Below are 27,142 nucleotides of genomic sequence, written 5' to 3'. Positions count from 1 at the left end.
TCAGCTGCTGAAACAAACATCCTGGGGTTCAAAATTATGTAATTACATAGGTTGTGCAGATGCTTCTAATTGCAGAAATCATGTTAATCTTTAACAAGCTCCATTGGAAAACCATACAGCTGCACTAACTGAAAGATTTCTACACCAATGATGAGTGGGGCACTGAACGGTGACATTTTGTGGTGTACCATGGCTCAATGAGCAGTTGTGGCAGAGGTTCCTGCCACTGTTCATCACACCACAGTTTGCTGGCATGAGGGAGCTGGGAATGCCATTCTTCAGAACTCAGATATGTTTTAGCTGGTGTAGCTGTCTGGGTGCCAAAGTGATTGTTGGGGATGGATAAGAAGATGGATTATACCTATGACATTGCAGCAACATCTTGGCCAGGAGTTTTTGAACACAAAACTTTCCTGCACAGATAATGTGATTTTTTTTCTACACAGGAAGAAAGCAAGTCACTTGTGCAGAAAATTGTGTTTCCTTTGGGAAAAAAACCTTTTGACATTTTTGAGCACTAAGAAAGCCTCTCTTTTTGTGTAGGAGTGTGTGTGATTACAAAATAGTCATTTGGAAAGGACCTTCACCCCATGACCTCAGTGTAGAACACCATTAGACCGGGCTGCATGAATAGAGGCTTATATTTGATCATCTGTCCTTTTGCCTTCTCCCAGAGTGTCTCAAACATAAGGCTTTGAAAAATAATCTTACTCAACATTTATTCACTATCTTTCTCAGGAGACATTATAAAGCTTCACACAAAACAACAACACTATCACTAAGACAGCCTTTCCTTTCTTTAAAGCTGCTGTGAGTCTACAGTATAAAGTAGCAGTATGGAACTCTGTGACTCTTTAAAGGGCATGGGATTTTCTATTTTAATTCCCATCAACTCTATTCAGCATAATAGAGATGATGGGAGATTATGGGACTAGCAGTCTATCAACATCTAGAAGGATAATTCCCCATTTCTGCTATGATGAGTTGTGTTAGTTCAAGATGATCAATGAAAATTATGGAGTGATCTTGTCAGTCATTTTCCTCTTCAACCTGATTTATTTCAAAAGGTAGGTGTAGAATGAATAAGAATAGAAAGAATATTCTAATATATTCACCAGCCAAAAGGATCTATTTAAAGTTCTGAGAAACTATGACAAAAACAACCCTTAACTGGTATGATTTTCTGAATTTGTGATTTATCCCGCACAAAATGCACATGTAGGAAATTTTTCATTCATGAAAGAAGTATTTTCTGCTCAGAAAGTGATATTTTTATGTAAAATTGTACTTTTTTTGCATGGAAAGTTCTGCTTCCTTTGCAAAAAATGCTGGATTTGGAGACTTATTCTATGCAAAATGTGCTCATGGGGGATTTGCATAGAAAATAGAATTTTCTTCACAGGAACCAGCTTTTATTTTGCACAGGAGTGAATATTTCTATGTGATTGTGTTTCTTGCAAAGAAAATGCCTCTTTCTTTGCAAAACAGCCACATGAAAAGTTTTCAAGGAATAAGTCCCAAATTGCAAATAGCATTATAAACAGTATGGTTTTTGAAAATTGTTTCCCAGTGAGAAGGAAATTGCCAATTACTCATAACTTCCTTTGAGAAAAAACAACAACATAAGAATGACACCCCTAAAATAAAATGAGGAAGAAGGGAGCCATCTATTGCACTTTCAACTCATTAGACCAAAGGCAGCATATGTAAATAACTAATAAAAATAAACAAATACATGTTGAAAAATCCCAGCAGTATACATTAGCTTTAGAAATTCAACATGCAACTAAATAGGTCAGTTTAGAGACAAGCAGGACAGCATGATTTGACTGCATTGGCCAAGCTGTGATTTCATTTCCTACTCTTAAGTTCCTGGTAATGAAAGCACTGTATCATCTGAGCCTATTACATTCAGTCAGAATGGGACAAATGCTCTGATAAGCTGCCTTAAGGCATTCAATCCATTGCCAGGGAAAATGGATTTAATGCAAATACGTACAAACTGAATAGACATTAAAGCCTATGAATGACACAGACTGGAACTAAGTGTCACGAGAGCTGTACATTTCCCCTCCTTCCTTTCCCAGAAACATCATTACTATAAAATATGTGATGTAATGTAACAGGGCTATTTCCCATCTTTCTAGTAGCAGTCAATGAAAGGGAAGAGGAAAAGGCCAATCCACAGTATTGGTAATGTGTCGTGAGTGTTGTAATATAGTTGGCACTCTACGTCCATGGATTCGGTATCCACAGAGTCAACCTTCCACGGCTTGAGAATATCTTCAAAACATCAAAAGGCAAAGCTTGATTGTATCACTGGGGCACCATTTTACTATGTCATTTTATATAATGGAACTTGAACATCCATGAATTTTGGTATTCATGGGAGGTCATGGAACCAAACTCTGACAGATACGAGGGGTCCACTATACTCAATGTGATGTAGGTAGGAAGACAGAGGATAGGACTTACAGTTGTTTTTGTGGCAGCCATGCAGTTCTCATAAAACCTTGCTCTAGCCACAGACTGAATAATTTATTAAGAGGGCAGGCTGGACATTTATTTGGATATTAGTTGAACAACTGAAATGGCTAAGAACATGCTCATCTGAAATGTTGATATAGTTAGTAATTCTGGTCTTCTGCTTTGAAACTTGAAATATTCACAGCTATAGCTGGTGGTGACATGGGAGAAAGCCTTCTCTGTGTCCAATCCTACATTTTGGAATTTCTTCCATAGGGAACTTAGGAAGGCACTTTTTTTTGGGGGGGGGGGGGCAGGTTAAGATCTTTCTTTTCCAACAAATCATTGCAAATTTATTATTACCAACAGCCTTGTGTTTTCTTGTTTGCAGTCTTTTAAAAGTAGTATTTTAAAAAGTTTTAATTCTTTTTCAGTTTAGCACTGGTTTATCTTTTGTGCGTGTTTTAACTATAGTAAAGGTAAAGGTTTTCCCCTGACGTTAAGTCCAGTCATGACCGACACTGGGGGTTGGTGCTCATCTCCATTTCTAAGCCGAAGAGCCGGCGTTGTCCGTAGACACCTCCAAGGTCATGTGGCCGGCATGACTGCATGGAGCGCTGTTACCTTCCCACCGGAACGGTACCTATTGATCTACTCACATTGGCATGTTTTCGAACTGCTAGGTTGGCAGGAGCTGGGGCTAACAACGGGTGCTCATTCCGCTCCTGGGATTTGAACCTGGGACCTTTTGGTCTGCAAGTTCAGCAGCTCAGTGCTTTAACACACTGCACCACCACCAGATGTTTTTATTGTATTTTATGTTTTTTGGGAAATTTCCCTAGGAGACACTGGGATATAAATAAATTGATGGATAGGTAAGCCAATTGGGTGTAGTGGTTTGGATATTGGACTAGGATACTGTGAGATCTTGGGCAATTCACACTTTCTCTGCCTTAGAGGGAAACAGGTACAAACTCCCACTGCATAGATTCTGCCAAATGAAGTCCATGGTACATTCACTTTAGGGTTGCCATAAGTCAGAAATGACTTGAAGGCACACAACAGCAATTACAATGAGTGGATGGATCTGGAACAGTTTCAGTTGATCAGTTTATTTATTTATGACATTTATATCCCGCCCCTCTCACCCTGAAGGGGACTCAGAGCAGCTTACATGAGTGGCATTATTCCATGCCTGAACAACAACAATTAAAAGCAAAAAACAGAAATTTAAAACAACATTAAAACAACATAAGTAAACATTAGATGACTATTATGCATAGATCCAAAGCTAGATAATCCGATAATCATATTCACCAATCCAGAGCCAATTCCAACTATACTGCACAGATAATTAGGTAAAGGTAAAGGTTTTCCCTGACGTTAAGTCCAGTCATGTCTGACTCTGGGGGTTGGTGCTCATCTCCATTTCTAAGCCAAAGAGCCGGCATTGTGTGTAGACCTCCAAGGTCATGTGGCCGGCATGACTGCATGGAGCACCGTTACCTTCCCGTCGGAGTGGTACCTATTGATCTATTCACATTGGCATGTTTTCGAACTGCTAGGTTGGCAGAAGCTGGAGTTAACAGTGGGCGCTCAATCCGCTCCCGGGGTTTGAACCTGGGACCTTTCGGTCTGCAAGTTCAGCAGCTCAGTGCTTTAACACACTTTGCCACTGGGGCTCCTGCACAGATAATTATACTGGGCCAAATCCACATTAGATCATTAGATGAAGGATGTTACCCCACTGGGGTTGCATAATATGACTGAGTGTCATATTACCGTGGCTTTATGATCCATAGCATTATGAAGGACATCCATCCATTTCCCATTCCTCTTCACATATTGTCTTTTCTTAACAGTTTTATCAGAATTATCAGTTTTCAGATTTATCCCATGAGTGAGTGTAGTCCCCGCCCACTCAATTTTTAAAAGAAAAAGCCTTGGGAAACAAGCTTATAGGATCCTTGACTGTGCCCTCAGATCGCTCTACTCCGCAGTACACCAAAGCAGCTGATCTTAAATATTACACTACTTTGGGGAGGGGGACTTGACCTCCCCCTCCAATCCAGCTGCTCTAGAGTTGACACAAGCAGCTATTCTTACACCAGACATCACTTGAGGGGAAGCTTGACTTAAAAAATTACTATGCCAAGTTCCTGAAGCATGATTTTGGGAGGGAAATGTCAATGCTTGGTAGCAGACCACCCAAAGGAATACCCCTTACTTCACGTTGCTGAAGTGATTAATCATGGGCAAATTTGACTGCTCCCATTCCACATACCCCCCCCCCCCCCACTTTCTCCAATTTCATAGCTATTCCTGAGATTAGAAGATGATTTTCAACTGTGTTGTCCCCTCCCTAATTTCCTGAGGCTTCTGAGACCCTTTTCTGAGGGGCATGACGGGTGCTGACAGGAAGTCCCTCTGCATCATGGGATGGGCTTTGTCATACCTAGTCATCTTTCTGTCTTTAAACTGTTTAGAAATGTGGGAAACAGCATGGGATAATGTCGTAAATGTCTGCATTGAACTGGTTTACTTTCCCAATTACAGTTGTAGGGAAGTCAATTAGCCTGGGACTAAGGTATATGGGGAATCATTTTCACGTTATGTGCCCATGAACAAAAGAAATCTCCCAGAAGCAATGCATGCACAACTTGTCCCATTGATAGGTAAATATAAGGATTCTTCCACACAGTGTGGATCCCCCAACCCCACATCTAACCAGAAACCATGACATACATCAAGCTTCTCCAAAGGGAGACTACAGTCAGCCTTCCATATTTGTGGGTTTGCCTTCTATGGATTTGATTATTCATGGGTTTGATTAATATGTTCTATCTATAAATTTCCAGACCCTCCAGCACAATAATATTATCCACCCTCACCAGAGATTTCACTGGAGGATCCAGAGATTCCCAGAAAGAACATTATCTAATAATGTGTAGGTTCTTTAGTGAAATTAAATGGATTTGGAATAGATTTCTAGAGAGGTGTTCTCTTAAGAGTTCCTAGAGAAGGTTTTTTTTTAATTAATAGTTTTTCCAATTTCACTGGGGTCCTATGTCCCTAACCCCAATATGGTCTGCATTTACCACAGATGGACTAGTTTTTAACCATACTAGTACTGACCCTGCTTTTAAGGCTGGATCTGCACTGCCATATAATCCAGTCCTGATCAGATAATCTGGATTTTATATAACAGTGTGAATGAGACCTAAGGCTGCCATCAAAGCTTTACCATTGCTGCATTACTACTTGTCATAATAAAGTGTAATCTATCACCCCTTACCTATCCTCCCCCCCTTGTAGGTTTACCTATTAGGTGGTTTCTGATAGTCTTCTGAGTAGGACTTGAGCTAATCTATCCTCTGCCATATCAATAAATACAGAGTTGCATATTAAATTTTGAGTCTTCAAAAATGGTTAGCAAGCAGTGCTAACATTAACTGAGTATGATCCTTTTCTTAATCCCAGTCCCTTCAATTCACAAAAGAGAATGCCTGGATCCATAGACACATTTCTTGAATTTTTCAGCTGATGAACCACATGATTGGGAAACCGACTCCTTGAAAAATACTACTAGTATTATTCTCCAATAACAAGTGTTAGAAAACCACATCTTTTTTTAAAATGGGGGGGGGGGGGTGCCATTCTTTCTTATCAGGTGCTTTATTTTATATTATGGGGAGGGGTGGAGCAGGAATCAGAAAAGAAAGTAACATGATTAATGAGTCTTTGTAGCAGTCAAGCTCTGACAGCTACACCCCTCAACATTTGCATGCAGGAAACAGCTCAGCATGAAGAGGTAGGCCCTGAAGCATGTCTCAGCCATGAATGTTGAACATGATGGATCAGACTATACTATTTTAAGGAACTTAAAGCCCCACTGGAAAACTGTTGTAGAGAAAATTACTCCTAGAACACTTACTAACTGGCCCACTAAGTACTGACCTTGGGAACACACAGAGTGAGATTCTTGCATTGATGGATGGATCAGACAGGAATTGTAAGATCAAGGTAGAAAAGTATTGGAAGAAAATACAGGCCCTTGTCTACTTATCATGGAACCCTTCCTGATTGATTGATTGCTTCCTACAGTGCTCACACAACCATTAATCCACATCAATTGCTTTCTTTGGCCATTACTGCATTCTTGTTGATCAATGTGGCTGAAAAGTAGGTCTGTGCTTAAAGTTACAAAAATAACTTTTTCAGAACATTTGAAAGGGTGAAGTGAAGAAATCTGTGGGCTAACAATATTTATAGAAATTTGAGAAATGTGGGAGTTACAATCATAATACTTCAGTTAATGAAGAAGATATATTCCTGGAATTTTTAAAAATCCAAAATGACAATATGCAGAACAGAACAGAAACAACTACATCAAGGAAGTATTACATATCTACTCATGTATACGTTGAAAATAAATATGCCCCAAAATGACCCAAAAAAACTTGAGTTGAGTTATGCAAAGGTCAATGTGATACCTCTAAGTGCTGTGGCACTACTTCTGGCCTTTTTTAAATGCCTGGGCAGGAAAATAGCAGTGGTGGTAGTCAGAGGCGGTCCAACCATAAGGCGAAATAGGCATTTGCCTGTGGCGCCATCGTCCCGGGGGCACCATCGTCCTGGGAGGAGGGCACCACTCTCCACCTCCTTCTCTTTCGGGCCTCCCACTGCCCGCGCTGGGCCTTCCGGCCAGCGCAGACCCACCTTCGCACCACGCAAGCCCACCTTTGGGGCCTTCAGAGATTGTGAGGTCTGTAGGAACTTGGAAGCTAGGTATGTGGGGTTTATATATCTGTAGAAGGTCCAGGGTGGGAGAAAGAACTTTTCTTTGAAGCAGTTGTGAATGTTGTAATTAATCACCTTGATTAGCATTTAATGGCCCTGTGGCTTCAAGGCCTGGCTTCTTCTTGCCTGGAAGAATCTTTGTACTCAACAGAGTCGTTCCGAGGCAATTTTCGGGAGTAGGCAACCAGAATTTTGGCACCCCCCCTAAACAAATTGTTGAAAAATACATGTGGCTGTGGCGGCCCCCTGGAGAGAGCGCACACCGGCGCACACGGATGTAACAATTTCTAGAGATGCTGGATCTGACCATGTTGACATATGCCATGTTGACACATGCCATCCGGATTACTGTATTGCACTCTGTGAGGGGCTGCTTTTGAAGAACATTCAGAAACTCCGGCTGATCCAAGTTGTAGTCAGATTTCTAACTGGCTACAAAAAATACACATCTCTTTTGTTGAAAACTGGTTGCCAATTTGTTTCTGGGCACAATCCAAAGTGCTGACAATGATCTATAAAAGCTTATACAGTATGCATTCCGAAGGACTGTGCCTTCCCATCTGAACCTGCCCAGGCTATGAGATCTTCAAAGGAGGCATTTCCTTTCATCCCACAACCTTCACGGGGACATTTGGTGGGAATGCAAAAGACAGCCTTCTCAGTGGCTGCTCCCAACCCCAGAACATCCTTCCTAGGGAGGCCAGGATGGATCTGTACTTGCTTCTTTTCCTGTGGCAGGTGCAGAATAGTTTATTTCAGCATGTTTTGAGAACTGATTGTTGTTAATAGAAAATGGATTTTTATGGAGCTGTACTTCTTTTATTTGTTCTCTTAAAAATGCTGTTCTAAATGGTTTTAATTCTTTTGTTCATTTCATACTATTTTAATTTCAGCTTTGTGTATGGTTTTAGCCATATGTGTTTTTTAAATTGCCTGCCTATTTGGTAAGCTGCCTTTAGTTCCAGTTTGGGGGGAAAGGTAGGGTATAAATAAAACGGTGGATGCACATTGCTGTCTCCTTTTATTAAAATGCACCTTAATGCAGCATGTATTTGTGCGAAAAAGGAAAGTTATATCCCACTCTAAATGTACTGTTGCTTTTTTTTTTAAAGTAAGCTACCTAAGTCCCAATTTTGGAGGAAAGGTAGGAAGAAATAATAATACAAATACTAACAATAAAGTCTCCTGACCATGAAACATTTGGATAGCCCACCTTAAAAAATTGAGGAAGTACTTCCTTATTTTTGCAGCTCAACAAGGTGAAGATGGAAAGGCACTGTCCCTCCATCATTGAATTAAAACACCTTGCTGAGTGAGAAATCACATTTATGTTCCCCCAGGCCCTGAGCGAAATTGAGAAGATGGCTTTGTAATAATATAATGAACAACATAAAATGGTTGTGTTTTAAAATCTCTTTTATCTTGATGTTAGCACTGTCTTCTCTAGGTTTTCATAACAGACAACACGATTTAAGAGCCACCCCCCAAACAATTCTGAAAATCAATAACATTACAATAGAAACTTAACCCAGTATCTACAAAGTTATAATTCCAATTATTGTGATTTACTATTTTGATAATGTTGTCATTACTGGACATTCTTTTTGAAAAATGAAGAATAGCCTCAAGATGTATTATAATTAAAGTTTATCCCTCTCTATTGAGAGAACCCTTCATGGGGAGAGCTACTGAGAACACCAAGGGGACCAACTTTCAGGCATAACTGAAACAACACTTCCATTTTGTTGAGATAGTGATGGTAATGTTGAGGTCACACTGCAAAGTATGTGAATACCGGCCTTGGCTGGTTAGGACAATCCAATAATCATCTTTCATTTCCCAGTATTCCTACACAGAATGAGGCAACTGCCTCAAAAGATAGATACTGAGAAATGGCAATGTTACTGTCATTACTTCCAAGCCAGTGGCTCTTCTCTCTTAGGAAGGGGGCATACCTCTTGCTATTCTATGGAGTGAAGAAAGGTGAAGGATGGATGCTATCATACTTTGCAAATGATGAGACTGAAAGATGGCCTAGTGTCAATGCAACTCAGAGGTTGCTGTAGGAAGGCAGCAGGCAACATAGAGGCCAAAGGGCAATTGAAAAACAAACAGCAGATAAGGGTCTTCTGCATGGGTTTCAGTTAATACTTTTTGGACTATAATTCCAAGAATCCAGCAGCTGCTAAGGGGATAAAAGGAACAAGAGTAAAAGAAAACTTCTCCAGGCTTGTCCTCCACCTCATTTTACTTGTTTTCCCAATGTCACCCTTGTCATGAGTGATGGACTTGTTTCTGACAAACTGTAGCTCTTCACTTTGTATAACAGCTGGTTCTATTTGTTCAGGCTTTAAAAAAAATATCACAAATATTAGAACAAAGAAAGAAGAGAAGCCAGTGGAACAACTTAGTTAATTGCTATTGCTTTGAATAGGAGCAGCTCTCAACTGATGTTGGCTGAATTGGAACCAACTATCTTTTGTTAAGCTGACAGCTTACATGAGATTTGAGCTGACTTCAAAATGCAATCGAGCTAAAAAAAATGTCAGGTTTTCCTGGTAGAAATGGCAAGACAATTGAATTTTAGAATTATTCTAAGTATAGTGCTTCCCTAAGAATTAGTATCAGAATGGCCAAAGGTGACTTCCAAAATGTTGTAGCCAGGAATGTACTAAATGGCCCCTTACAGTCTTAGTGTCAGCCCCTGGCTTTTGTAGGCAGCTAACATAACACTGGCAGTACCTGCTCTAGGCACTTGTCCTAAGCAATGGCTTGGAAGTGCTATTTTGTTGAACTACAGCTCCCAGAATCCCCCCGTCTATTATGCTTTGGGATTCTGGGAATCATAAGACAACACATTAACCATATTTGCACACAAACTCATCCACAGGGATGCTCTCACATCTACTGTGTCTAGTGTATGGGTGCTGGATCTTACCTCAACCCTGATGTGGCGTCTTTTTTGGTCATGATGGGACATTTAAAATATGGCTGGACCCATTAGTTATCATAGATAGGTGAGTCCACCTTGGCCTTATGGTATGGAATGGGATACATTGATCAGTGCCCCTTTGAATATGAAGACCACCCAAGATTGGCAAAATTATCTCAACTAGCAAAGGCAGTTACTGTAAAAGTAATATTTTATGTCCTGGAGTTGAACCTAGTTCTTTGGCAAACTGCTATTTTGCCTTTCAGAGCTATTGAGATAATGCCCATAAGGGCTAAGTATGACTAATAAGGATGATGTCTCAATTCCTCATGGAAACAATCAGAAAGAGAAGGATTTAAAGGTTGTAGAAAGCTGCCATGCTGGCAGGAGTGAAAGTGATAGAGGAGGTGAAGGCATCCTGTCCTGTTATGCCCTTCTGTCACCTCTGAAATGAATGGTAAAGATTACTACCTATGATTGCATTAGGTGTACATTGCTTTCCCTGACTCTGGTGCTTACTGAAAATGCCACCTTAATGTTGCTAATAAGCACCTCTTATCAACTTCCCGATAGCAAGGGATTGTCAGTAAGAGAAATGTCTCCACTACCTGTGTCTATTAGGGATATGATTTCAATGTGCTGCTATGCTTAGAGGAAGATCAGTGCAGGCCATAAAAACAATCTGCCAAATATATTTTCTACAACAGTGGAGACAGCAGGCATTCTATTGAACTGAGGGTGAGCTTCAGAACCAGATTAAATGCCAGCTCACTCTCAAAGCAGGCAGTGTCGGGCAATGAATTCATTTGTATTTTATTCTCCTACAAAGAGAGAACAGATCTTGTGAGTATTTCCCCCAGACGCTGGCAGAATGCAGAATAGAAATACTCTATACAGTGCTCTTCTATACATTGTGTTCCTCTGTTGCTACAGGATTCAACTGTTTTCACGTGGCTACATCCTTTTTTTTTTTTCAAGAGGAACAATAGGAGAGCTGAGATTTAACACATAATGTTTAATATAAGCTCAGGCAGGGAGGTCATGTTGAAGTTCCTGCTTGATGTTTCCCTTTTCAGTTCCTTAGACACGTTGTACACATTGCACAGCTTGTCATTAAATGTGAAATTCTCTTCCACAAGAGCTTTAAAAAGAGACTGGACCAATTCATTTCTTGTTATTTACTGTCAAGGTGACTTAGTTGTATGGTGACCCTATAAATGAGAGAACTCCAAGATACTCTGTCATCAACCACCCTGATCAGATACTGCAAATCAAGTCACATGGCTTCCTTGAAACATGATACATCTACACTGTTGATTTAATACAGTTTGACATCATTAGGCTGAAGACCTTGTAAAATTACAACTCCAATGATTCCATAGCGTTGAGTGATGGCAGTTAAAGTGGTATAACGCTGTGTGAATTCTTTAGATGCAACCTAGTCTATCACCCTGTAACACAATTTTCTTCTTTTCCTATTGCTTCTCACTTTACCAAACTTTATGACTTTTCTCATGAGGCATGCCATCTCATGATATCAGCCAAGTATGATAGCCTCACTTTGATTAGGGAGAACTGACTTTTTTCAATATGTTTTTATTCTAAACACAGGTAGAATAATATCAAAATCCATCACCATTTCAATATACATATAAAATGTTATTTTCTTAGTAATCGTAACCGTGCTGATTCCACCTTTATCACCCACTTGTGTCTATCAGTATTTCACCCCTCAGAACTCAGACTTGATTTGTCCTGGCACTCACTTTTTGGCCATTTTGGAAGTTCATTATATCCACAGAGTTATCACATGGCCAAAAAGGAGTGTGGCTTCGCCTGCATTCATATTCCAATGATATTAAAAGACGGTAACAGTATTAAAATGTGGGTGGTAACTGAACAACTTTAAAGAGTAGATAATATTTTTTTTAGTATCACGTGTGCCAGCTTCTCCTCGAGGCTGCACACTGAGTCAGAGGTAAAAGATGACACTGAAATTCAGTTATCTTCTAAATAATTGATTCTCAGCATCTCCCTTTGATACCAGGAACAGCACAGGGATAGTAGGCAAAATAGAGGAAAGGAAAGAAAGACTGGATGGATGTGAAATCTTTTTGGGGCTCTTTCTGTCACTATAAATGCACAATCATATGACACTGCATTGATGAAAGCTACAGGAATGCAAAACGCCCGTACCATTTTAGAAGAATCACTTCTCAGTGTCTTCAATATAAATATGTAATCTGTCTTTTTATTGCAATTAATCTGCTGCTTGCAGGTTCTAGATTATACAGGAGAAACAGGAGCCACTGGATCAGCCTGACTCAACAGTATTATCTCTCATTGACTACAGCTCCCAAACAGCCCAGCCAGCATGAAAAACTCTGGGGATAAGTGCAGCTGCTGAACTTGCTGCCTGAACGGTTGGCAGTTCAAATCTGGGGAGCAGGGTGAGCTCCCACTGTTAGCCCCAGCTTCTGCCAACCTAGCTGTTTAAAAACATGTAAATGTGAGTAGATCAATAGGTACTGCTCCAGCAGGAAGATAATGGCACTCCATGCAGTCATGCCAGTCACGTGACCTTGGAGGTGTCTGTGGACAACGCCGGCTCTTCGGCTTAGAAATGGAGATAAGCACCAACCCCCAGCGTCGGACACGACTAGACTTAATGTCAGGGGAAAACCTTTACCTTTACTATGGGGTGAGCAGGGGATCCTTTTTGAGGCTGTTAAACTGATTTTGCCAAGTAGTCAATTCTAGAAATTCACCTGAAGTTCACTATAAGTTGAAAATGACTTGGAGACAAACAACAACAAAGGTCTACTCAGGGGGTGAAACATTAATGCCTGATTCTGTTTCCCTCAGTCAATACTGTGCAAACTGAGGTTGATTGTAAGAATTCCAAACAGTTGGAACTGCCCCAGGTGTGTATAAGTAAAGAAGTGTGGCACACAACTGTGAACTTACTCAGTTTCTTCATGCAGTCCCTGAGCCTGGTTTCTAAACTCAGCACCCGCTGATGTAGTTCCTCATAATCATAGGCACCAATTTCCTCTTGGATCCCCGTAAGAACCGAAGATAGATTTCTAATTTCCTCTTTGAACTGGGTGATTAACTTGGCATCAGTTTTGTACTGTTCCAGAACTGGAATCAGTGGCAGGAGCTCATCCATCTTTTCTTTCAATTCCTGGGGGAGAAAGAGAGAGAAGGAAGGTAGCAGAGGAAATGTGCATTAGGGAAGTCTAAATGTATTATGTCCTCTAAATTCTTTCATAAGTTCTTTTAGACATCTTATCAAATCTACTCCTAAAATTCTCATTGATCTGAGTATCAAAAACTATGACTGGTGTCCCAGGAGAGATTCGGAAAACTCAATGAGGCTTTGCATTAAATCATATGAAGCATTTTTTCTTTAAAATAACTGATTTTCTTTTGAACTAATCTTTACCAGTGCAATACATTTCTTGTATCCACAGAACCCATGGTTTCAACTTGGAGCTCCTGGTAATGCAATGTGTTAAACCTTTGTGCTGGCTGAATTGCTGACTGAAAGGTCAGCGGTTTGAATCCAGGAAGTGGGGTGAGCTTCTGTCTGTCAGCTCTAGCTCTAGCTGCGGCGACATGAGAGAAGCCTCCCACAGGATGGTAAAACATCAAACAACGGAGCGTCCCCTGGTGAATGTCCTTGCAGACAGTCAATTCTCTTACTCCAGAAGCGACTTGCAGTTTCTCAAGTTGCTCCGGACATGAAAAAATTGTTTCAGCTACCCACATCTGACAAAATATGCCCTCTCTAGGTATTTTCTAGATCCTCCAGGTTATAATATAGTATGCTTCCCATGGAAGTTGACCATAGAGTTGCACTGGAAAACACAGCGAAGCTTGGAGAGGTGTCCTCTCTAGCCATTTTCTAGGTCTTCCATCACGACTCTATAGTATGCTTATGCTGGAAACTGACACAACCCGAAATGAATCAATAGGGTTCGCTATTACCCAAAGTTTAGTGTATACTGTACTTGCAATGCCCTGGAATATATCTATGAATATGGGATTTGCAATGTATTTTTTTTAAGTTTTGAAGTTTTTAAAAATCAGAAATGTACTTTTAGCTGTATATTTACCTTATCCAATGTTTTTATTGTCTTAGTTGCACTTTATTGGAATGCTAATGTTTCGTATCTTTCTGTTTAGAGAGCTGATTGATTGAAATACACAGTTTTATCTGATCCCCTAAGGATACACCCTTGTCTTCAACAATTGGTCAGTGTGGTCAAAGATTTAGTGAGGAATAATATATTTTAGGTCCATAGATGATCCAATTAGTTTTCCTGAACAAATGGCTACTTTTCTCAGTATTTTAATCTCTCCCTCCCTCCCTCCCTCCCTCTACCTCCCTTCCTCTCTCTCTCCCTCCCTCCCTCTCTCTCTCTCTCTCTCTTTCACACACACACACACACACACACCATTCTGCCAATATGAGACAAATATAATGAGTGTAATTTGATTCGCTATGTGCTCACAAGGCTGTTTCTTTAAGAATAAAGCTTTCTGTCAAAATGGGTGCGTTGAGTTTCATACTAAAATATTTAGATTTTTTTCTGAGCCGTTTTCCTATTTTCTCTGCATAATAATTTAGTGTAGCCTCCCTTATCCATAAAGCAATTTGGTAATCATTCCCCAAGTGCTTTATATTACTTTTGCCAGGATTATAACCTTGCATTTAATGAGTTTCATCAATCATTTTGCCAGTCAATTATCTGGTTTTGAAAGATGCTTCAGGAGTATTCTCCCTTTTCTATATCTGCCTCATCTGACAAATAATTTGTTATTCTTGTTTGTAATTTTAAATGTTTTTTTTTCTTATTTTATTCCTGGATATGACAACTGTTACTTATCACTGTTACTTATTTCCATGATACAGCACTTTATGAAACCTGTCCCCGCTGGTTTGCTTTTAATTACTCTGATTTTATCTGCTTGGATTTTAATGTATTGTCCATTATTTTATTTTGTGTATTGTTGGAATGTTTTAAGTTTTTGTCAAATATGTTGTGTTGTTGTTTCAGGCTTGTTCCTGTTGTGAGCCGCCCCAAGTCCCTTCGGGGAGATGGGGCAGGATATAAAAATAAAGTTTATTATTGTTATTTTTATTATTTTTATTATTATTACTGTGATTCTTTCCCCTGGATTCTCTATTCTTTAAGATTTGAGAAAAGTCTTTTCTTAGGGTATCTTTGTGTATGCAGGAGAAAAATGTATTTGGTCCTTATTCCATATGACAATGTGCTTTCACACAACTGTACTTCAAAAAATGGTTTCTACAATAGTATTCAGCGGATCTTATGGTATACCAGTCTAAGAAAAATATTTGCTTGCTGGAAACAAATTCTATAGGATTTAACATATTATCTCTTTTTATGTGACTTGTATGCTGGGATGAGAAAATATATTTTGATCTTTTTCTAAAGAAATTGAAAATCTCAGATGTGGAGAAACTTTTTTTTATGGAAGCAACTAAAAGATACATGACCTGAAAGGTTGCTTCATTTGCAGAAAGACCTACTGAAAACTGGAAAAATGTGTGTGGATTTCATTTCTGTAAATTGCCATAGAGATTTAAAACATGAGAAATGTATACTGAAAGCTGAAAAGGTTATTTGCCTCCCCTCCTGCTAGCAATGTTCTTTATTAAAAGTCTGTATATATATGTATATATGTGTGTGTGTGTGTGTGTGTGTGTATTAGCTGTTGCTAATTAAGGCAGCAGCGGCAGTGGATGAAGGAGGTTTCTTTACCTGCTAATTGGGGTACAATCCCAATGTTTCCAGTCCCCTCTTATCAGCGAACAAGTCTACCACAAGAAATTGCAACAGGGGTTTTGCTACTGCAGCTGAGCAGACTGCCTTTGTCTGATGTTGCTATTAATGTGGGCTTGGAGGAAGAATACAGGCTTACTGAATATGGAGCAATTACAGATCTGTAATTCAATTCACATTTCCAGTCATTACTTTCAACCAATTTCAACCATTTTATTAATTTCAGCTGTATGATCTGATAACTAATGAAACACACACACATATATATACAGTAGAGTCTTACTTATCCAACATTTGCTTATTCAACGTTCTGGATTATTCAACGCATTTTTGTAGTCAATGTTTTCAATACATCGTGATATTTTGGTGCAAAATTCATAAATACAGTAATTACTACCTAGCAATACTGCATATTCCACTACCTTTTCTGTCAAATTTGTTGTATAACATGATGTTTTGGTGCTTAATTTGTAAAATCATAACCTAATTTGATGTTTAATAGGCTTCTCCTTAATCTCTCCTTATTATCCAACATATTCACTTATCCAACATTCTGCCAGCCCATTTATATTGGATAAGTGTGTGTGTGTGTGTGTATGTATGTGTATATATATATATATATATATATATATATATATATAAAAAACAATGTGTGTAATTCCCATGGAATAAACAACAAAACCACTGGACCAAATCACACCAAATTTGGCCACAAAAGACATAGTCATCCAATCTATGTCTTTCCACCAAAAAACCCTATAAAATTAGGTCCAAAATACAGAACACCCCTAAAAACAAAAATTACTAACCACGCATGCACAGAGGCCCCCTGGGAAACTTGGTGACGTTAGCCAGGTGGGTGGGGCTTCAACGGCCACTGCGCACTGACAGCAAGGCATAGATTGGGTTCCTGGGAACCATCAAAATGAACAAAACCTGACAGCCAGCATTAAAAAACTCTACAATCTGGACAGTAAATAAAGAACAACACTCTGAAAATAAGGATATTCCAGACAGGAAACAACCAGAGCCAGCTAACATCTCCCAACAAAGGATTCCCTCAGGGAGGAAACAACCAGGCTTTGAAACTGCAAGGCCATTCAGTGCTAATCAAGGCGACTAATTAGAACATTAATACTTGCCTCCATAAACAAAAACCCACTTGGGACGATGCCACAGCAACGCGTGGCCAGGCACAGTTATCTATAGATTAGATGCTAAAAAATAAAAGAGGGGCCTTTTTACTTGTTGTAACATGCCCTAGGAAGCAAAGTGTATTTAACATAATCAATATCCCTCTGCAGAAAAAACCCGGAGAAAAAGGAACCATAGCTATACAGTATGCCTCCTTCCCAGTATGGATTTAATATCCATTATTTCACTTACTACCCACCTACCACAATATTCCCTCACAGGAAGTGTTTGTGAGCCTCTCTAGGTCCTTCACTGCAATTATATAGTATACTTCTGGCCCAAGTATAGTCAAAATATAAGGTTTGGTATTATTCAAAGTTTTGGGTATCCATCAGGGCAAGAGGGGAAGGGTTATCTTGGAACATCTCGTCCAGGGATACAGGGATAATACTGTGCTTCCTGGTGGAGTTTTTTTTAACATTAGGATGTTTGTGCTGCAGCAGGAAAGCAAAGAAGAATGAGAATGACTTGTACAGAATTGTCACTGAAAGAGAAATTGAGGATTTCCACTTACTGGAAACACTTCAGGAATTTCAAAGGATGCAAAAAAGAAACTGGGATAAGACAAGTAGCTTTTCTTAGCCAACCCATCCCTAACTTCACTCTTAATTGCTTTCACCTAAAGCAAAAAAGTGAAGTAAGTGATGAGGTTCCTGCAGAGGAGAAAATGTAGGACTTGAAGGGACCTAAAAATAAGAGGTTTGAGATAACTACGTTTCTCAGTGGGAAGCGCCTTGTATCTCTACTACATTAAGAAGAGATCTTAGTATTCAAATACTTCAGGTAAAGGTGGGCATGAGCAAATCAGTTGTATAAGAGGGAAATGAGGTAGATTTTTAAAAGCATCAAAAGTCCACAAATCCCATTTTGACTGATGACAAAACCTGGGTTATCGGTAGAAAAAGTGAGATGGCTGCTTCAGGGGTCAGATACTGGGTAGCTGGAAATAGCAGGGTAGTGCTCAAGAACAGGACTGTACATTTCTTTGAGCCTTTGCCTTTCACTCTCAAAGCTAGCCTTGTGCCATCAGAGGCAGGAGACCAATGTTGAAGGTTTTATAATTGTTCCCAGAATAGGAGGTTAGCCTCTATAGGTCAGTCCTAGAAAAGCTAAGGTGGCCATGGGAAGTTTAAGGCCACTCGAGAAGTGGGGAATTCAATTAGTGCCTCAATATGTGCTTAGTTTCCTTGCTGATCTAATGCACAAATCTAGAGAGATGGATGGTAGGAGTTGCTCTCAAAGCCGCTCCTCACTGAAATCATCATATCTGGTGCACCCCACTCCCTCCATGCAAAGAGAAGCAGTGAGCATGGCACCTCTCTCTGCATGGAAAAAACAACTTACCTGTGATTTGGAGGAGTGGTTCTTCCAGATACTAAGAGAAATGGCTTTCTCTCTAGTTTGTTCTATTTGGGAAAACAAATAGTAAGCCAAAGTACTGTCTGGCATTTATAGGAATTGCTCCACCAGTCTCTAGTCAAGTCATGTGCTAGCTTTACCAACTACTTTTTGTCCTGATCAGGATGGCAGGCAGCAAGTGAAGAGATTTTGGGTACTTCCAGAAAGCCTCAAACTCCGGGATAAATAAGTGGGGCAAAAAATCACTGTACCCGACAGCAAGTCCAAACACAAGCTGTCAGTTCTGGTAAATGCTCCCCCACCGTCCTGACATGTTCATTTGTAGAGGATTTTAGAAATCTGCATGATGGACAGAGGACTTCAGGCAGAAATTTACTTTAATTTTTTAAAATTTACTCTCCAAGATGCGTTGGACCTCATAAGTGCTGATGTGGATATCTGAATGTGCACACAAGCAAGTTTTTGTCATTATCTCTCCTCACACTCTGCTTCTTTTATGTTTTCCCTCATGAACCCCATATCCCTTTGGGGTCACTTGCCTCCCATGCTGGTGTCCACTGTATAAATTCAAACTCTGTTTAATTTCATAAACATCAGAACAAAAGAGTTCTGATTGTAATTGCTTTCCAATTGTGCTTCCATTTTGCCAACTATATGTCCATGGCTCCATTTGTTTACACCCCCCTTCAGCTGTTTCAGGATTTAAAAAGGTACACATGAGCTGGACCAGTTCACAGCAGCATTTAGGAAAGAAGTCGCATGTTTTCCTTGAGTGCAGGGATATACAATTATACAGTTTCAACTGAAACCTTTTTAACGTGTGTTTTTGGGCTGTTAATTTTTGCATACATCATTTAGCCTCCCCTCTTTTAACCCAGTTTCTTCCACATTTTAGAGCCTATGTAGATGGGCCCTTTGATGTTGGGAGTTCTTTATGTATTCTTGTATGGATCTTGAAACAGACATAGGGTATGTATCTTTCAGGAGTGGCCCTTTGGATCTCTTACAATGGAAGTACCCAAGCTCAACTCCTTTTGTGCCTTTATTAACCAGGGAAGGGACACTCATTGAGGTCATGGCTGAATTCCAAGCTCACTCTGATCTACTCTTTCCTGGAAGGTGTATGCACTCCTTCTCAAGGAAGTGGGGCAAGTGAAGGTGATTGAGCTGTGGCCATATGACTGCAACAGCTCATTTGCTCCTAAACTCCCACTCCTTTAAACAAGACCAGAAGGGACCTCATTCAAGGCTCTGTGTGGTTAGGTGAGTTTGCTTGGGGAGCCACACTTGGCCTGTGGGCTGACATTCCTCTTCTCCAATACAGATAGTAGGAAGGGAAAAAAGTAAGATATGGTTCTAAGCAAAAGAAAATGTTGCATGAGAAGGTAAGAAGTGGCAGAAACATCTTTCTCCAAACCATGAAGCAGGTAATTTAGAGAATTTAAGCTCAGTTACTTCCTGTGACTTTACCAGGATTAAATATGACATCTGCATGGATTGGCTATAAGATGGCTTTGGTATCTACAGTATGTTCATTTATAATAAATACTTTCCCTATGCCTCATTATACATGACTGGAGCTTTAGCAACAATGCCTAGCTAGTAAAGACTGTCTTAATGATGAGACAAATGAGAAGATATTATGGAATTAGATTTAGGCTCATTGCAGAGATTTATCCTCTGACAGGTTTTTTGTGTTATTGTTCCTCTATATTTTGTAATAACAACGAAAGTGGCGGCAGTGTAAAGGTGCTTTCAATGAATTGTATTTACTGCTTTATCTTAATGAAATACTAGTTTTAAAAACAATCATTTGGAAAATATTAACTCTACAGATGGAAAAAATCCATAGGTGGTGTTGAAAAGCATGTATTTCATATAACTAATTTAAATAGATTGAAAATTGTATTGTTAAATTACATGTGGAAATGTTATTACCATAAATGCATTAGAGTAATGAGAATTCCCTTTGCGGTTCTCATATTTAATATTATAATTGTGCAAAAACTTCCATTTATTGCAGATGCCCAGAAGTCTTGGAAGAAGAGTGGCTTGGAAAGAATGAGTTGAGAGAGGGTTTTTTTTTATGAGACAGAGTATCATAAGCTCACACAGACCTTTGCAAATGGATACTAAATCCTCTTTGTATTCCAGAGATCTTAATTTATGAATGCAGTGCCATGACTGCATAAGTCAGTGGGATTTTAGTCAGTGTTGGTTTCAATATGCTTTTATGGCCTTCATATAGAGAACAGGAAAGAATGATAGATTATTAAGCGAAGCTCTCAGATTCTATTTTCTTATATACCGTATATACTCAAGTATAAACCGACCTGAATATAAGTCGAGGCACCTAATTTTATCACAAAACTGGGAAAACCTATTGACTCAAGTATAAGACGAGGGTGGGAAATGCAGCAGCTACTGGCAAATTTCAAAAATACATATAAATATAGATACGAATAAAATTACATTATTTGATGCATCAATAGGTTAAATGTTTTTTGAATGTTTACATAAAATTATAATTTATGATAGTAATAATAAGACTTTAATAAGATAAAGCTGTCTAAGTCTGATTACCTACATACTTGAGTATAAGCCAACCTGAACATAAGCCAGCCAGGATCCTCATTCGAGTATAAGCCGAGGGGAGCTTTTTCAGCCCTAAAAAAGGGCAGAAAAACTAGACTTATACTTGAGTATATACAGTAAATGTTGGGCATTTCTACACTTTCTTAGGCTGGATCTACACTGCCATGTAATGCAGTTTGAACTGCACTGAACTGCATTATATCATCCTACACTAACTATATCATGCAGTTCAACTTGCACTATATGGCTGTGAAAAACCAGCCTTAGACAAATGTTTTCCAAGTTATTTTTCTACAACAAACCTGTAGGGATGGAATACACACATATGCATGTGCCGTCAATTGCCTGTTGAATTATGGCGACTCAGTAAATTTCATTGGATTTTCTTAGTCAAGAATTACACAGAGATGGCTTGCCATTATCTTTTTTTAAAAAATCTATGACAATCTTAGTATTCCTTGCCAGTTCCCCATTAAAACATTAGCTAGGTCTTATCTTGCATAGCTCCCAAGATCAGATGATATCTGGTGCTTTCAGAGTGTCTAGGGACTTTTCTACACACAGCAAAACATTCAGTGCCCACATATAAGTGGTTGAGGCTATAACCGGACCCTGAAATTATTTATATTGTTATTTTGAAATGGGATTCTGACACAAATGCTATGACATAGGGTAAATGGAGGAAAACCCATCACATCTTAATTTCCAATTGACAAAGCCTGTTTAATTACTTCAGTTGCCTAACTGAGCACAGATCAGTTAAAGAAGGCTAAATCATTAATACTATACTGGGATACTCCTAGAACTTATGCCCCTAACTTGTGGTTTTGTACCTTCAAGTACAACCTTCAAGTTTCAACGCCTAGTGATCCTATCAGAGGGTTGGTGGTGGAAAACTTATTCAGATGAGTTTGCCATGGTCTTCCTCTAAGGTTCCAAGAGTATGACTTACCCAAAGTAATCCAGTGTTTTTCAATGGATGAGTGGGGATTTGAACACTGGCCTCCTAGACTCCTAGTCTAACACTCAAACTATGGTGGCTCTCATCGACTCTAATTCCAATAGTTTCCAAGACAAATGGGGAATCTGTGGCTCTACAGTTGTTATTGGACCCTGGTTCACATCAGCTATTGCCAGCCTCAGCATGATGTAGGTAGAAGTTCTGCAACAACTGGGGATTACCAATTTCCCAGCCCTGATTTTAAAAGTCAAATAAATATGGTATAGATCAGAAATCTATTTCTAACTTTCTAACAGAATCCGTAGATATAAAGATGCTGAATTAAATCTAGGCTCTTAGGCAGGCAAACCTATGTTATTCAATTGACTAATATACCCTTTTGATCTTTTGTCTCTATGCATGAAAAACATTTGAAACACTGTTATGAAAGAAGGCAGCATAGTATACTTTTTACCTTTTTAACTGCTGAGGCATATTATTGTCTTGCAATTCATTTCAATTGCTGGTCGAATGATCACATCAAATCCGTAAGGTCCAACCAATCAAAATATTAAGAATTTTTAAAGGTTACAGCATTAAGAACACATTGTTTCCTTTGACAGCTCATATTGAACTATTGGATGCTGACATTCTACTGAGCCAATGAAAAATGTAATGGCAAGGCATAAATGGCACAAAACAAGTTTTGTTATTATGCCCAAAGATTATAAAAACCAGAGCAAAATCGGAATCTAGTCCAATTACCAATCGTATGCAGGAGTATCCACCATATAGAATCTTTCTTGGACAATCTTTAAAAGACAGTTTATCCTATCCAGACAGCTTGCTTTATTTGCGAATTGCTCTGGTCCTCATGTTAGATGCTAGGGAATGTGCTGCCTCTGGGGAGAATACAAAGCCATCAGGACCAGTAGCACTGATAGTATCGTGCATGAATAGGTTTGTTCACTTTTAAACCATTTCATGTTATTTCAGAAAGAAAATCAGATAGTTCAGAACACCAACATCTGGAAAGAATGCCAACACATGAAAATAATTGTAGAAATATTTCAAAGTCCCTGTTATCATTTAGGCTGTCACCAGTGGTGCAGTGGGTTAAACCCTTGTGCTGGCAGAACTGATGACTTGAAGGTTGGGTTGCTGACCTGAAGATTGCTGGTTCAAATCTAACCTGGGGAGAGCGCGGATGAGCTCCCTCTATCCCAAAAGGATGGTAAAACATCAAAACATTTGGGTGTACCCTGGACAACGTCTTTACAGATGACCAATTCTCTCACACCAGAAGTGACTTGCAGTTTCTCAAGTCGCTCCTGACATGAGAAAAAAAAGGCTGTAATCTTATATAAACTATGGGTGGAACAGAAAGTTACTAATGTCCTAACTGAAGTCATATTTTGAGTCTTTGATTCCTTGAGGTCCCTACCAGACATGGCTAAATCTTGAGAGAAACTGGGCTCGCCGTGGAGATTGACCCCTGGCATCATGGAAGCTTCTCGGCAGACAATCTCCACACCTGAACCTTACATGAAGGTCTGGATTTTCCCAGGTGTCAAATTAATCCAGAGTAAACTGGGAAATCCCAGTTTACTTCAGTTTAAATCAAGTTTACCTAAGGCATCATTTGGATGCCTCAGGTAAGCCTGAGACAGTTCCCGTGTTTTGAGCCTGTCTGGAAGTGCCCTGAGAAACTCATGCAAGAATTAAAACATTATATCAGAAGTCTGAGTGGGAAAGGCTATGTGTCTGATTGCACTTTGGCATAGGAAGCAGGAAAGGTAACGTCTTTATGTTACAACCAAGACAGACAATACTTTAGTTGTTGTGACAGGAGGCAGGGCATTGCTCAGTCTAAATGTTACAGAAAGAATTGGGAAGTGTGAATTATTCTTCGGTTCAAGCAGAACATTGTGAGCTGAGAAACAGAGAAGCTATGATGTATTGAACCTATTACCTCAATGCTACGAATTAAAGTAGATTGAACCTCTTTTTATATAAACCAGGGTTGGAAACTCTATGGGTGACAATTTCCCCTTCTATGGACTGCCTCTACGAAGCTGAAAAACTTGCATTTCCCTCCACATTTTCTCTCACAAAACAAAGTGGAAGTGACATCATGTCACCCTCTGTCATTATTTTAAAAGGGAGTGAAGAGAACAATTTGAGAGTTTGTAGATAGTTCTGTGGTGCCTGTGTAGTGAAGTGTGGGTATTCCTGTATGCTTTCATGTGTTGTGGCTTTTTAACCCAAATTTAGGAAGGAAGTGGCCCAAAAACCATGCCAAACTTGTTTTTAAAATGGTAGAGTTGGCCAGTTTTGGGGCACATTTGAGAGGCTTATAGGGTCACTAACTGAATCACGTATAGCTCGGCAGGTTACACTTTGACTACCTATGTTGTAAACCTTGTCATGGATAATACAAAATGTTATTAGAGTTTAAAAGGACATCCTGTCTTGTACTTTTGATTATTAATTCTCCTGGGTGCTTCATTTATCCAAAGTCCAAAGCTTGGCTTTGTAGTAATCTCCTAATGGAAACACCATCATAGATGGAGCAAAAATAACAGCCTGTTTTGCAAGACATTTTTCTATCATCCCAGTAATTGGTGATCACTTTCCATTCCAAGGAAACTGTGGCGTGAGAAATATGATCATAGTAAAAAAACAAAAAAAACCCAACAAGGTTCATTATGCACATATTGATGAGCATTTCAAGTCAACAGCTTTGGATAGCTGCACATTGTTTCTCACAAGCAAATCACTTCTGGCAATCATTCAAAGTGATCATTAAGGAAAAGAAGAAGGGATAAAGACAAATAAGAACCTACTTGGAAATGCTTAGTCATTAAGGTCTTCCGATCATCTTCAATTTGCCGGAACTTGGCCTTCAGCCCTTTCATTTGTGTTTCCATCCTTAAAACATATTGGAAATCCCTCTGCGTCCGTAGGTTTAAAACTTCAATGGACTGGGACATGTTCTGAACCTATTCAAGAAATAGACCATATGCATTCATTTTTTTTGCAAGAGTTTCTTTCTGATATATAAATGCTGTTAAATCAAATGCTGAGTGATATGCACTTGAATTGTTAGCCATTTAAAAAATTCAGCAAAATGCTGAGCTCTTAAAAGCAGAAGAATGGAAATCACATTCGAGATTCTGCTCTTGTTCTTGTACAGACGCAACCTTTCTAAAATTAATGAGAATGTGACAGCGTAGAATCTGACCCTTTATTCCATCAAATGATAACTTACAAAAGATATGCATTGTTATAACTCAGAAAAATGCTTCAAGAGCAACTGTGCTTCAGAGGCAGGGATCCTTTTTTGCACATATACTTGAAATGCTATGGCAGTGTCCGGTTGGGGAGGGGTGGTGGATGATCAGATATATTGTCTTTGGTTTAATTCAAAACAGCGCTGGAGGTCAGCACCAGCTATAAGCTGGCATTTAAAAAAATCTCTCAAAGTGATTCTGTATGTTGCTTTTAAAAAAAAGACGGACTCCTCCTGAAGCAGAATTTTTTTAAAATCCCAAATGCTATGGAATCATGGGAATTGTAGTTTAGTGAGTCATCAGCATGCTTTGGCAGCTAAAAACCCACAACTACAACTCCCAGGATTCCACAGTTTAGAGCTATGGCAGTTATAGTGGTGTCAAACTATTTATTCTACAGGGTAGACTAGATACACCACCTGTGTTGATTAGCACAGGGAATGGGGATGGATTGTATCCATTTTACTGCTGCCACTCCTAGAAAACCCTAGACCTCTGTCTAGAAGGGCCAGCAATATGGAGGAGGCGACAGCTAAGTGAGGTGGGTGTGTTTTCAGGCCATCTGTGTGATGTGTGGATTGAATTAAAATGTATGATTTGGAGTATGGTTGAGGCCTATATAAAGCTAAAGACACCATTCTGAGAAAAAAGCATGGAAAACTGCAAAAGGATGTAAAGAAGTCATGAACTGCTGAATTTAGATTAAAAAGTTCCTGATGAGAACTGCAAGCCTGTTAAACTGTGGTTGAAAACAACATGTTTACATAATCAAAGATAATAACTCTTTAAATTTTGTAAGTCAAACTATACTTACTATACTATATAATCTGTGTGTCTATTTCCTTTTTCTGTAAAGTGCCTAATGCAACCTGTCTCACTGAAAATGGAATATTAGAACCTTTTTAACGTTTAAAAAGTATTCATGACATCTGGACAATGGCCCTGGATTCAGCACATAAATGTTGAAACTGAGACTTCTCCAAAGGAAAGTTTACGTCAAAGTACTTTACCCAGTGTAGATGAACCCAGTATTTGCATATATCCATTTGAGTTAATGAGTCTGCTCCAATCTGGACTATATCTTGAAATTTGGCCACTGACTTCATTAGAGATTACTCCCAGATAATTATGCATAACCTCACAATCATTTTCTGAAGATGTAAGTGTAAGAATTTATTTGATATGTGATAGTTACATTTTATTATGGATTTTTAAAACCAACTTGCTAAGTTTTGGGGAACATGAATTACAGAAAACTAAAATTTGTTTATCGGTACTTTTGCCCATTCCCCCATCTATTTTGCCTATTTATTTATTCATTAACTGTATTTATATACTGCCTTTCTCACCCCGGGAGGGAACTCAAAACAGTTTCCAACATAAGCACGGCAAAATTCAATGCCGAACATACATGTGAAAACCAGAACAAAAAATAAAACAATAACAAGTAACTATAAATTAAAACTATTAAAACCAAATAAACCATAAAACATAGGCAACATTTAGACATTAAAACATGGAATTAAAACATATTAGTATAAACATTAGAATCACAAAATCCAGAATCATTATCCAAAGCCATTCCAATTATTAATTGCACATATTCCCTATTCATTTCTTGCACTGCTCACTAACCAAACCTTTGGTCCCATAGCCATGTCTTTGCTTTCTTTCTGAAAGGCAGGAGAGAGGGTGGTGGTCTAATTTCACTGGGGAGGGAATTCCAAAGCTGAGAGGCCACCACTGA

General features: G+C 39.1%; 1 protein-coding gene across 2 annotated transcripts in view; it reads right to left on the bottom strand.

The window, feature by feature from the left end:
• Nucleotides 1-27,142, bottom strand: part of olfm3 (olfactomedin 3) — a 207,481-nt gene that overhangs the window by 5,655 nt on the left and 174,684 nt on the right. For both annotated transcript variants that reach the window (XM_008109141.3, XM_003219985.4), the window contains exons 3-4: nucleotides 24,949-25,104; nucleotides 13,166-13,385 (exon numbers count right to left, since the gene is read on the bottom strand). In XM_008109141.3, coding sequence (XP_008107348.1) covers nucleotides 13,166-13,385; nucleotides 24,949-25,104 — 376 coding nt within the window. The remainder of the gene's footprint in view (nucleotides 1-13,165; nucleotides 13,386-24,948; nucleotides 25,105-27,142) is intronic.

Source organism: Anolis carolinensis, chromosome 4 (genome assembly GCF_035594765.1).
Source record: "Anolis carolinensis isolate JA03-04 chromosome 4, rAnoCar3.1.pri, whole genome shotgun sequence".
Taxonomy (NCBI): Eukaryota; Metazoa; Chordata; class Lepidosauria; order Squamata; family Dactyloidae; genus Anolis; species Anolis carolinensis.
This window is presented reverse-complemented; position numbering and strand designations above follow the sequence as displayed.